The sequence below is a fragment of the Euwallacea fornicatus genome, chromosome 23, assembly GCF_040115645.1.
Source record: "Euwallacea fornicatus isolate EFF26 chromosome 23, ASM4011564v1, whole genome shotgun sequence".
Taxonomy (NCBI): domain Eukaryota; kingdom Metazoa; phylum Arthropoda; class Insecta; order Coleoptera; family Curculionidae; genus Euwallacea; species Euwallacea fornicatus.
The window spans coordinates 2,617,496-2,630,220 of NC_089563.1; the positions used below are offsets into that span (position 1 = coordinate 2,617,496).

Consider the following 12,725-nt stretch of genomic DNA (forward strand, 5'->3'; position numbering starts at 1 on the left):
TGGCGATTTCCCTAAGTAACCCACCAGCCTGTCGTTGACTACTACTGTCGACACTATTCGACCTTTTCAAGTTGCTTAATTGATGAAAATTTCGCTGCGTCCTGCGTCTAGACATATTCGATTAATGTAAAGGTACCTTTTACGTTTAGAACTTCCATTCTCAAGTCAAAGTTGTCCCGGAAAAACATTATTTAAATAATAAATAAACAAGTGACGTTTTACATTTTAACAGTTCTTAAATAATTTTTCTATATTTCTGTACATCCTCGTCGCACTTTGGAACGTTTGGTACTGCCATTTTTCCATTTTAATAATGCATTGCTGATGAAACGGTCATTTCCTGTGTTAAGTAAATTTTGTTCCTTAGAAAGCCCCATAAAAAAAGTTATTTATTTTATATTATACAGGGTGTTAATTAAGTACGTGCAGATATTTCAAGGAATGAATCTCCGCCCGACTCCAATACAAAAAGTTCCTATTAACACATGGTCGCAACGGCTCCGTTTAAGAGATACAGGGTGTTTAAATTTTAATTTGGCTTTCTGTGAATACTTTTGGACACAGATGAGTCAATCGGATGAAATCTAACATTCGCGGGTTTTTTATGATGCAAAACCCAAATGTCATCTTAGTTTTTTGATTGCTGACAGAGGACGCCACGTACAAGGTTTCATCACATTTAAATTGTCCCTAACTTTTTTGCTCCACACTGTAGGTCGCTTTTGTACTATGGGTATTATTGTAGATTTAGTTTTATTCAAAAAAGTTCTCTTCGGGAATATCTATTAAATTTCATCCGATTGACTCATCTGTGTCCGAAAATATTCGCAAGGAAACCAAATTAAAATTAAAATTTAAACACTCAGTATCTCTTAAACGGAGCCGTTGCGACCATGTTTTAATACGAACTTTTTGTATTGGAATCGATCAGAGATTCATTCCTTGAAATATCTGCACGTACTTAATTAACACCCAGTATATTATATTTTAAAACGTTTAAAACGTGCCCGTAGGGCACACAGCTAGAACAAATGTATGACACACACACACACATATATATATTTGAAATCGGGGATGCGAGCAGATTCCAAAAAGATATAAATATACAGGGTGTTATTTAAAATAGCACCACTTGCCATTTTTTGACAGCTTTGCGGTGCTCGGTCGTTTCATCCGACCGCGGATTCTGATAATTCCCAATGAAGACTAAAACATTTGTCTTAAACTATTTTTTCTACTTCCAAAATGAAGATTTTAAGCCCGAGGAAAAATATGGGGAACAACCCTGTGCAGTCAATGTTGTGAGTAGCTGCATACTGGGTGGAACATTTAACGAGAACACGTGGGAAAAGCCAATCATTACTAAATAGTGAGACACTACTTGGACATTTTAATTCGCTCGTCTTCGTAGGGGAAATACTTAACATAAAATAACATCGGTATGAGCCTTTTCTCCCTCGTTATCGACAAATTTGATGCACCAGATTTTTCGACAAATTGGCAAAAAGATATTTTCGAAATAATAGCTCGGGCAAACCGTGCAGGAACGCTCTTACATCATGAGGAGTAATTCGACAATTACAAAAATCATATCTCTCAAAACTACATTAGCTATGTCAGCAACTTTTACACCTTATGATGGTTAGGAGAATCCATCTTAATCTCTGAAAAACTCGACCCGACTGCATCAGTAATGGGTCTAAGATGGATGCTTTGCTATAGGTCTCTTGCGGTCAAGTTATAGAGTAATTAGGTGAGCTCGGTCCGTCCAAGCCCGACCCTCGTAAATTTAACTTCCATAGGAAATGTATTTTTGTCACAATAATGGAGTCTGACATCAACATATACTTTACGTTGTGTATTCGTATGTACGACGGTCGGGTTCAGTGGAAACCGAGCTTTAGTCGTGATTAAATAGCTCTGCCTAAAACCGATATTTAAACTCATATTTCAGACGCTGATTTCGCATTTTAGTTAGGTCTGATTAATCATACCAAGAAACCAATTATGTCAGTTATTTTTCAAATAATAACATCAACGTTGCATTATTTGTTAGTCATTTTGTAGCATCGGGTACCCCGTTCGTCTGCAAGTGTTAACACTTTGATGCTGAGGTCTACTTCAAGAATCTCGTGATTCATTTCCTGTCCTCCTGCCCACTCGTATTCGATTCATCGGAGATATTCAACTCATTTTCTTCTTTGCAGCATTCCTTCTATGAGTCAGCTTTTCGTGTTCGAGAAGTGTTATTAGCTCACCAATATTTACTTTCGTAATTACTAAAAAAATATCGAGAGATTATTGGATGTTATTGAACTTGACAAGCACGATGTGTATCTTTGTTTTCAGGTGGCGTTCTACGAAATCCTCAACGGTCTCTGGGTCCGGAACGGTCTGCAAATCAAAGGCCAAGCAATGACGTACATTCAATGTAACTTCTGCAACTCTATGGTGGACGCTGATCTTTATCTGCTTCAGATATGCTGCACCCGAGTGAATACTGAGCGCTTCCTTAGTATGGTCATCGATCAGTAAGTACAAATTAAAACCCAAAGTTACGAGTACCAGTTCGAAAACGTGCAGGTTTCACGTCAAGGAATTCATGAGCTTGGTGCCCTTCAGGACCCACCAAAACCCCTTTTTCGAGGGCGAGAACGACACTCCCATGTTGGAGAGCTGCCTGACGTTTCTAGCTACTTTAATTAGCGTTAGAACCAACTTAGGTGATACATAACGCAATGCTATTCCTTTTCGTATAATAAAGCCCTTTGGTATAGGCCTTCCTGATACTGTTCTGAACAGGCTGGAAATGGTGACGCTACTCTGCATGGGAGATAAGACACATTCGCAGTTGATGGAATTGATGCCCGAGAGGTATTCTTTAATTTGCGAGTGCTTCCAAATCTTTTCAATAATCTGAATGAATAGGTGTGGTACTCAAAGTAGGGATTTTGAATCTTTGCTGGCCGAATGCGCAGACTACAGAGCGCCGGCCTTAGAAGCCAGTGGCAACATGCAGCAGGGCATGTACGTGCCCAAAGCGAGTGTTTGGGAGAACCATTATGACCCCATCCATGTTTTACTGAGGGCGGTGCATAGAAGGGATTTTCAAAACTCTATCGACAGATACACCGAATAGTGAGCTGCTGGCTTAATCTCGATGTTGTTCTCGAAGTATCACTAACATAATGTTCAGTTGCAGACAAACCAATAAACTGAAGCCTGGGGTGAATCCCTGGCCGCCCTTCAGGACTCCCGCGAAAGTTGGAGATAACTATATAGATCCTCGTCATATTTTGACCTGGAACGTCTTTCATGCCATGGCTTTCGTCATCCTTTATAAGGCAGTAAAAGGGCTGGTGTCCGAGCATGTCATGGCTTTAATTGTGTTCCTCTTGGAGCAGTCCATTAACATCACCAATAATTTTAAGGGAACTGTAAGTATATACCAGTGTAACGTTGCAATTCCTAAAGTTTTACTTCTTCAGTATTCAAAATTGTGCCTGACTCAACAAAACAAGCCCCATCAAGTAATTGATGGGGACCTGGGTAATTGGTTCCAGACAGGATATGTGTTCGATAACTTCAAAACCGTGATTCCTAAAGTGATTTTTCCCACTACAGTGCCTGATATTGCCCCCACGCCTATCATTTACAGTTCTGCTGAAAGTGAGTGGATTTTTTGAACTCATATGGTTGCAGATTGTGGATGGTTTCTAAAAACAGGTGATATAGGGGAAGACGAGGCGACTTCTTCCGATTCCGACGACGTGGTTATGTCCTCGGCAGAAGCAGCGGATAAACCGTTAATGTTGGAACCGAAAAATGATGAAAGGATCGATCAAGATGAAGATTCCGACGGGGGAAATTTGAATATGGCTTTGATGTTGTATGCGACTGGTACAAGTTTGTCATTTTTTGAATTATTCATTCTTGATCATTACTAATACATATTTTTAGATCAAGATCGGAGTATACCTGAATCTCCAGTTGAAATTGTGTCTCCTGCATTGGCCCTATTACCTTCGCCAGAATTCACAATCGAGGCTATGGAGGTTGATGATCGCACTGTGGCCATTCCAGGAGATAGGACGTTGGCCAGGCAATGTAAGTAAGGTCCTCTCCACGTTCCTTCCTAGACATCTTCTCCATGTTTTTTCTTTTTTTCTTTTACTAATTCGTGTCTGAGATTTCGATTCCAGTCGTAAAAATTGTTTGGACATCTGAGTATCCATTGCACAGCGGTACTAATGAAAGTTGCAAATAGTCCTTTCAAATTTCAATATAAGTGATATTGACTTGGTGACAGAAGAGGAAAGATGATTGTTTGAATAACTACAATTCTCAATTTTGACTAAATGGTGAACAAAATAACCTTACCGTTTGTTTAATTTTCTCATACCTGGCGAGTGTTAAATCTGATATTTTCGAGTTGAGACGATTTCTTTCAGGGTAAATTTTAATATTATAGTTCTTATCTCGAGTTTTGTGTAGAACCATTGCAGTGTTGCCAGGTGTCGGAGAGAAATTTCCTGATACATTGGTATTGTATTTTAATTTTCATGTGTCTTTAATATAACATTAAGTTCCTCGATGCCTTTATATAGATGCAATTGATAATTTAATTATATCAATAAAAACTTTGGACATTATCCGAACTTAGTAAGAAAGTGCCTTCTTAATTTATTGTTTTTGGTGACTTTAAAACGTGTAGGGGTACAGTAATCAATCATTTTTATACGAATAATTGTTGTGTTATTATATATTTATTATCATATTGTGTCGCTTTCAATTATCCAATATTAGTAATACTAGTATATAAATATCAATTGTAGCACTAGAAAAATACACGCTGTAGATTCTCGCAGTCTAACAGGTTAGCAGTATTTCAAATTTAAGCGAAACGTTTTATAAACTGGAAGTTATAAAGATAAAATTCAAAATATTTTGAAACTGTATCGCGGAACGAAGTGTTTGCGCACCTATGAATTTTAAAAGTTCTATCCACTGTCCAAGTTTTGCTAAAAAAAACTGAAATATCCTGTATGTTACTTAAGGAAGAAGAAATTATAACTTCATAACTATGCTCTCCGTTCAAATGCTACATCTCGATGAAAATGTATTTTCCTTTAGCTCCCGATTCTCCGGCACCACCCGCACTACCTTCGCCTGCTTCCACCAATTTTCCCGCATTGATGGCTGGCAACGAAATGGTTAAAAAATCGCCCAGTAAGTATCTTAGATCCTTAAAAAAGGTTTCTTAAATGTACTTACTCTCGAAATAATCGAATTCATAATACAAGGTGTTGGTGAAATAAGTTCGTAAATATAATAAAAGAGATTTGGAGCGACAAGAAAACGTGCGAAACAGCTTCCTATTAATTTACTTCATCAACTTTTCATGGTTACCAGTCGGAGATACAATGACCTTTCAGATTATGAAAGACATATGAAAATTATACTGTTCACAATGATTAACGTCGAAGATTCAATATTTTCTCATCTTTTTTTTAATACAAACTTGTTTTTTTATCCTAACAACAGTTATAGTTCCATATAGCATTTGGGAGGCGCTGCAGTTTTCCATTTTCTTTATTCATAATTTAACATGTATTTATTTCCAGGTTCCCTAAGCAGATTAATTTCACGCCAATCCAATTTAAAACAGCTCCAAAGCAGTAGAAATGAAAAGTTCGCTTTACCTTCAACTTCGCATACTTACAGAAGGAGGACCGGCTACAAGGCTCGAAAATCACCCGGTGTAAGCTGCTATTAACATTTTCCTCTTATCATAAATAATAATCATGTTTTTTTTCAGAAATACCCCGAAGATCAACCATCTGTCGAAATCAATGAAAGCATAGTTTCCCTGCTTTTAAATTTACACTCGCAGCTCTCTGGAATTCCCGACAGTTTTGATCCTGATGATGATGAGGTGGATTATTTTGTAGCTGGTGATGATAAGGTTGTATATTAAACCACGAAAACTACTTGTACTGTCAACGAACTGATTTAGGTGCCTTGTGGCGACGGACCTTTCTACGTAGGTAAATTATTAAAGAAAATCGCAATGTCCGACACGGGTTGCTACAATTACATCCAGAACGCCAGGAATCTGTTATGGCCTTCAGTGGAAGAGAATGAGAAAGCTAAGAAAATGCGCGAGAACAAGGAGAGGGAGGAGAGACGACGCAGGGCAAAAGAAAGACAGGTAATATTATTTAAACTCTTTAAAAAAAGAATTTGTAGAAATATTTTTGTTTTCCATGCAGGAGAAATTAATGGCAGAGTTTGCGAAGAAGCAAAACGACTTTTGGAAGAGGGAGCAGGAACGAATGGAAACGGATGAGAATCCAGAAAATATGGATCACGCCGAAATTCCAATTAGCAAGCAGGAGTACGATTGTGTGATATGTAATATAAGGTAGGGATTAATTTTATTTTCAGAATTGATAACTCAATGTACTACTGAATATTTAGCTCACCTAGTACAGAAGATAAGCCCATGGGTCTGGTAGTTTTAATCCAAGCGACAAGCGTGATAGGCCATAGGAGGCGATATGGGGAACCCGAAAGGGCTACTTTGCCCACTTGTGATGAGGAACGAGATCTGCTTCGGAAAGACGATACTCTGTCTGCCGAATTTGATAAACGGGTCGAGGAGTTAGACAGACATTTCGATCCGGTGAGCGATTACTTAAGATATACAGTTGGCAAAAAAAGTATTTGCACACCCCAAGAATTGATATTACGTAATGGAAAGAAATCTGTGGCACCTTAAACATTTTATTTTGACAATTAATAAAATTTACGTTAGTTTTGATCAAAAAAATGATTGAAAATAAAATGTTTAATGTCCCTTAGATCTCGTTTTATTTTGTAATAATTGCAATTATTGAGAGGTGCAAATACTCGTTTTGCCAACTGTATTTGTTGATTTCATTTCATAAATTTTATATCGTAGATAACCCAACAATATACATTTAATATCATTGAATAAAACATAATGAATTTTCTCTTTTTTTTAGCAATCTTGGTTCCTCTCTGTGAACACTGGCTGGGACGGAGGTGTTCACGTGCAGACCTGTGGCCATCACCTGCATTTAGACTGTTTAAATTCTTATTTAACTTCTTTACGGTCGCAGCAGCGGCAACAAACCTTGTCGCCTGAAAAGTAAGATCTTTGCTCTCCTTAAGACAACATTTTCCTCTAATGTTCGGCAAAACAATATTGTTTATAGGGGTGAATATCTATGCCCGCTATGTAGACAATTAGCAAATTCTGTGTTACCACTCTCGCCCCAATACGGCGACAAATCTCAGATGGTTAGGGCGCGACCTAACGAGAGCATTTCGCAAATACTCGACGAGATTAGTGGATTTTTAAAAGATAATGATCAAAAGCCTGTAAGTTCTTGCATAATTCCCTTTTATTCATCTTTCCTTGTATTTTTTTTCTACATAGAGTTCTTCGTGTATGGCAGAAGCTATAGGAAAAGTCATGGGAGATATGAGTAATAGCACGCAAATAAAGCCTCTGTTCAAGCCGAAAAATGAACCAATTCCTCAGAGTTTGTTTTTGTTTGTTACCTCAATAGCTCGAACAAATTTGGAAGTGGAGCTTGTGCAACGAGGCGGAACGTTGGTGATCTCGCCCAGCGATCCTCCCAATCCTTTACTCCCAAAAAGAGATTGTATAGGTAATTTTATCGTAAGTTTAAAAATTTTAGACTAATTCCCGTTATTAGTTCCTCTACTTCACGTTCTGGCGGTCCACGCCCGCGTTGCAAGGAGTATAGCGCGATGGCCGGCCTGGATGACTTTCCAGCAGCTCTGCGGCCTACCGTCCAAAGATCCCGTTACCTCTCTAGCACCGATAGAACGAGAAGTCCCTGTGTTACTTAAGGACCCCGTAGCTTTACTGCTCCAATTCGTCCTGTTGTTGCCTTTACATTTAGATCAAAGTAATTTAAAACAAATTTCTCAAACAATAGCTTATAATAGATTTTCCTGTATGATCTCACCTGTAAGTGGGTTAAATCTCGACCTTTCCGTTTAAATTTCGGCCATCTTTGAAGCTTAAAATGAATGCACTATTGTACAAGGCGTCCTCAAGAACTATTTCAATCGATTATGGGAAAACAAGTTAGGGTATTGTGGGGTGGGAAAAATTAATGTGTATAACGAAATAATCTGAAAAATTGAAATTTTGAAGATCTGGAAATAACATGCACGTGCAGGGTAATGCCAAAGTTGACATCGCCCCTTATATCTACAGCAAAAACAAAAACTTTTGCAAGCAAATAATATTTTTAAAAATCGTTTTTTCATAGATTCTTTCCGGAAATATCAATAATAAGAGAACTAATTGTGTCAAAAGCGCGTAAAAATTTTATTAAAATATGAAGATTTAATCATTTTTGGAGAAAATATTTTTTCAGGTGCGCTAAGGCACGTATAGCAACAAGTCCCTGAATTTATTTAAACCATTTCGCCACTGCTTTTTCGGACAATTTTTTAAAGTAATTTTTACTTTAGTTTGGAGGGAAAAAGCTCCTTTGAATTATTTCGCTCAAAGTACCATTTTCAAGTAATAAAAAGAGTAGTCTAAAATTGACATAAATTTTTGCCGTTTCACGTTTAATTTCGATTCTTTTTATAAGGAATTTCAGTCTAGAAAATAAACATTTAGTGCATAATACGATCAATGCAGATGCTCCCAATTTTTCAAATTTTTTGTTATACTCGTTACATAATGGCTAGGCGAAACACCTGCTGGGACTGCATGTACTGTCTGTATAGCACGGATTTTTAATCTCAAACACCAAAATTCAAATCATAATTTCGACACTTGAATAATTTCATAGTTAATTCCTTCGATACTGGTGTTAACCTGCAATACTGAGATCATAAAATTGATTAAACACACAAATGTTCTTTACACCAAGTACTTTTTGCAGCCTATTTTACATCAACGGTTCAAATGGTGTTTAACCTACTTTACTACCAAGTGGTAGCCCAAGTGTCATGCGGATTAACAAGCGCGGAGCGATCCAAGGCCACCAAAGACGCTTCTACCGAAACCGTGACGAATCTTTGTGACGCCTTAGGTTTGGTAAATGAGTGTCTCGGTCACACGGACCTCTATATGGACGACGATGACGATGACGGAAGCGAGAGTGAACCCTCGTCTGAAGAGGAATCAAAGCGCAAATTAAACATTGTCGCTTTGGAGCAGCAGGTAAAAACTTTTATGGCTTGCAACTGATAGAATTTCTCCTTGATTTACTCAACTTTTGTCATTTAATTAGGGATCGACATGTCTTCAGATTCGTTTGAGTTTTTCAAGGTACCAGTTTGGTGACAAAGATATTTATATTTTCCTTGAAGCTTCAACTTCTGCAATTATGACTCATTCACGGAGAAAAATGTTCACGGTAGTAGTTTAATTGAAGGAGAGAAAAAGACAGAGAAAAGTTCATGGCGAGAAGTGATTTCAAACAAAAAATAATACGACGAGAATAATTTAATTGAAGAAGCATTCGAGAGTTGAATGATACAAATGTCGAAATGGTGAAAAAAAAGAACTGAATGAGAGTATCAAATACGTGACAGGAAAACTGAAGTAGAAAATTTTCCTTGGGCGAAGAGGGCGTTAAAGGGTAAAAAGTTACCTAAAAGTCTGCACTTTAAAACGTGAAAAACTTTGACTCGGGAAAAATCAGAGAAAATAAAAGAGAAACATTCAACGTGAGAAGTCAGTTCAGAAAAGGAGGACAATTTTTAGAGATTTAATATTATATTAGTCAAATTTTTCTCAAAGTAGATAGAAAGAAATGCGCTCGAGTTAATTAGTTAGCAAACTACACTTATTGAAAAAGAGTATTTTAAAAGAAAAAAGAAAAATTTAGAGGGAAATAGATAAATATTGCAAGGAAAGAGGGGGACGAGACCCACATTCCAGTATTGCGAGTACATTAATCCTTGATTTCTGATTTGTAACAGATCTATTTTATAATTAATTAATGAATCCAGTTTTGTCATTTTTCAATTGTATACCCGGTATATATATTTTCAATTTCATCCTAGAAACATGATGGCCATATTTATTTTAACTATACTCATTTTAGGTGCAAAAGCTGTGTCTGCCATTTTTGAGGATAGCCTCCCTGTTAAAGTTCCACATTTACCAGCAACCTCTTCCCGAGGTCCGGACTGCCCAAAGCGAATTTGTCCGCCTAGTGTACTATTTAGAATTAGTTACCGAATCCATGGATTGGGACCGTTTTAACGCTAGCGTAGCTTTAAATTGGCCTCAAGGCACAGGAGTGCATAGGTAAGGAAAATCGTCGGAAAAACATTTTGCATGACAGAACGGAAAAATGCCCGTTTCTAATCGGCGCCCCGTGCCTTCTGCACGTGTTTGCCTACAGAGTTGAAGCAGGCCGATACGTCTTTATTCTGCTTTTTAAATTGCTGCTAGTGAACTTGTGAAAATTTTCATTTTCAGCGTGTGATAACTATGATAACATCATATGTCTAGCGGAAATTGAAGTAAGCGTTATTTACGAACGTGTGATAGGAGTATCACACGAGTAGTTTAGAGAAATTTTGGACTTTCGCGGGAGGGACGTAGAAAAAAACTTAAGTTTTGGTAAGAGAGTGTTGCCTCCATTAGGGTCAAGGCAAATTAGAAGATGGAGAATTTCCGCTTCGTAGAACAATACTTTGACTAGTTTTAATTGGGTAAGTTATGAATACATAACCGCTCTGTTGTCGGCTTCATTGAGCTCTACCAGGCGATCCTAGATAAATGGGAATGTCTTGAAATCGAAAAGGCCTATAGAAAAAAAAACCTTGAAATAGTGTTTTTTTTTTTGTTTTTAGAGGCTCCACTTTTTATGCTTTCGATTTTACTTTCAAGGTCGCCTCTATCTGTCTTTCGGGGGCGACTTCGTTTTCTCCCAAATGGAACACCCAACTTTGTTTGAAGCTTCGAATTTCTTATTCGCAGTTAAAGTGATTTTACTTCGAACATTTTTCGCCGAAAACGATTAAATTCAAAATGGTGCTAGATGCGAAACAAACTCTTATTTCGGCAGTGCTCCAAGTTCAATTCCATTGAGTTTCTGTTAAAACGTGCGTTTAGTTGCGTCAGATTCCTCATAATAGTTGTATCAAGGAGTTCTCAATATTGATAGACTGTAATGGACATTTATGCCACATCTACGCTAAGTGCGTTTCTCGAAATATCATATCTGAAATGCCAGGAGGTACCGCAAGATCAATTCAAGACACAATTGTCAAGTGCCTTGAATGGTGGGGGTACCGCTTCGAATGTTTGCCGGATTGATTTTTTTGTAATAAAATGAAATTTATTACTTAACAAATAAGATAAATCGTTATTTTAAGGAAACTAATAAAATAAAACGGTCTTTTTGCATTTGGTATTTTTAGGAGTTTTGTTACTATCGGCGAAAAATATTTCAAGTAAAAACGCTTTAACTGTCAACAAAGAATTCGAATCTTAAAAAAAGTTGGGTGTTCCATTTGGAGAAAAGTTGACTCCGACAAACAGGTGAAGATTACCTTGAAAAATTGGAACCATTGGGTGGATTTGAAGGGAAAAGGGCAAATTCGAGGTGAAATAAATCAAACAACTTTGTAAAATTCTAGCACCCGTTTATTGCAAATTATTGCTTATAAAGTTCGAACTTTATTTTCAAGGAACATTTTCAATTTATATTGCTATTTAACATACATACAGGGTGTTTCGTGAGGAATGAGCAAAAACGAAACCTTCTAATTTAGACATTAAAATATGAAAAGGAACATTTGAAATTGCCACATTTCGAAAACGGCCCGAATCCGCAAAATAAAGGGAGTACGCCTTGTAGGTTGAGAAATGACAGATCTGTCAATGGTATCGCTTAAAATCGCAATTATTGCATTTGGACAAGACATTTTCAAAGCTGCAAGACCTACTTAAAGAAACTCAGATATAAAAATTCATTTCAACCCCCTGTATATCCTGCGCGAGTGACATTTTCGCAAGGCAAGTCAGGTTAAATCTTATTATTTTTACATCTAGTTTACAAGATTCCTTTTTGGCGCTTTCCTCGCGGAACGCCCTGTACATTTACATTGCAAACATACATGAACATACGAAAAAACAATTGATCATTACGTATCATTATGAAAAACGCCTAAGGCAAAATAGACATATCACAACTACTATCCGTATTATCATCTTATAAGAGTATGTACAGTTTTAGTTTAAAATATAAACAATTAAGTGTTAAAAGGACAATATTAAAACATACAAATTCACAAAGATGTAGAAAAAGTTCAAGAATAAAAAACAGTAGTTTGCAAGCAAGGTCTTTGGGAAATCTAATGGACTATAGAAAAGATCACAGTCATACGTTACTATTGAGTTTTTCTGGACGTTTCAGTTTCACTTCGAGCTACCATTTTCGTTAAAGGGCAATTCCTCGCTGAAACGCCTCTTTGAGGGGGACCCCTCAGGTTGCGACCTGGGCTTCGTCGTCCATACTCCTAAGTTGCGTCCTTATGCTATTGGCAGCAGCTGCAGCTGCCCTCCTTCTTGGCACCACAAGTTCGGACAACGAATTGTAAGTCGTTTGGTAGGAGCTTTGATGATTATTGGTTCGTCTTGAATTTTTTCGGGGACGCCGCTCCGAAGGAGATCTGTTGCGCTTCTT

At 37.4% G+C, this 12,725-nt stretch overlaps 1 protein-coding gene across 1 annotated transcript in view; it reads left to right on the top strand.

The window, feature by feature from the left end:
* The window catches only part of Ubr3 (Ubr3 ubiquitin ligase), a 72,680-nt gene that overhangs the window by 48,947 nt on the left and 11,008 nt on the right, over window positions 1–12,725 (top strand). The window contains exons 9-28 of the mRNA XM_066295638.1: window positions 2,350–2,531; window positions 2,584–2,723; window positions 2,778–2,874; window positions 2,929–3,138; window positions 3,197–3,437; window positions 3,489–3,669; window positions 3,736–3,906; window positions 3,961–4,107; window positions 5,134–5,229; window positions 5,625–5,761; window positions 5,819–5,965; window positions 6,017–6,211; window positions 6,273–6,424; window positions 6,481–6,685; window positions 7,029–7,174; window positions 7,242–7,407; window positions 7,466–7,700; window positions 7,749–7,964; window positions 8,961–9,241; window positions 10,131–10,336. Coding sequence (XP_066151735.1) covers window positions 2,350–2,531; window positions 2,584–2,723; window positions 2,778–2,874; window positions 2,929–3,138; window positions 3,197–3,437; window positions 3,489–3,669; window positions 3,736–3,906; window positions 3,961–4,107; window positions 5,134–5,229; window positions 5,625–5,761; window positions 5,819–5,965; window positions 6,017–6,211; window positions 6,273–6,424; window positions 6,481–6,685; window positions 7,029–7,174; window positions 7,242–7,407; window positions 7,466–7,700; window positions 7,749–7,964; window positions 8,961–9,241; window positions 10,131–10,336 — 3,551 coding nt within the window. The remainder of the gene's footprint in view (window positions 1–2,349; window positions 2,532–2,583; window positions 2,724–2,777; window positions 2,875–2,928; window positions 3,139–3,196; window positions 3,438–3,488; window positions 3,670–3,735; window positions 3,907–3,960; window positions 4,108–5,133; window positions 5,230–5,624; window positions 5,762–5,818; window positions 5,966–6,016; window positions 6,212–6,272; window positions 6,425–6,480; window positions 6,686–7,028; window positions 7,175–7,241; window positions 7,408–7,465; window positions 7,701–7,748; window positions 7,965–8,960; window positions 9,242–10,130; window positions 10,337–12,725) is intronic.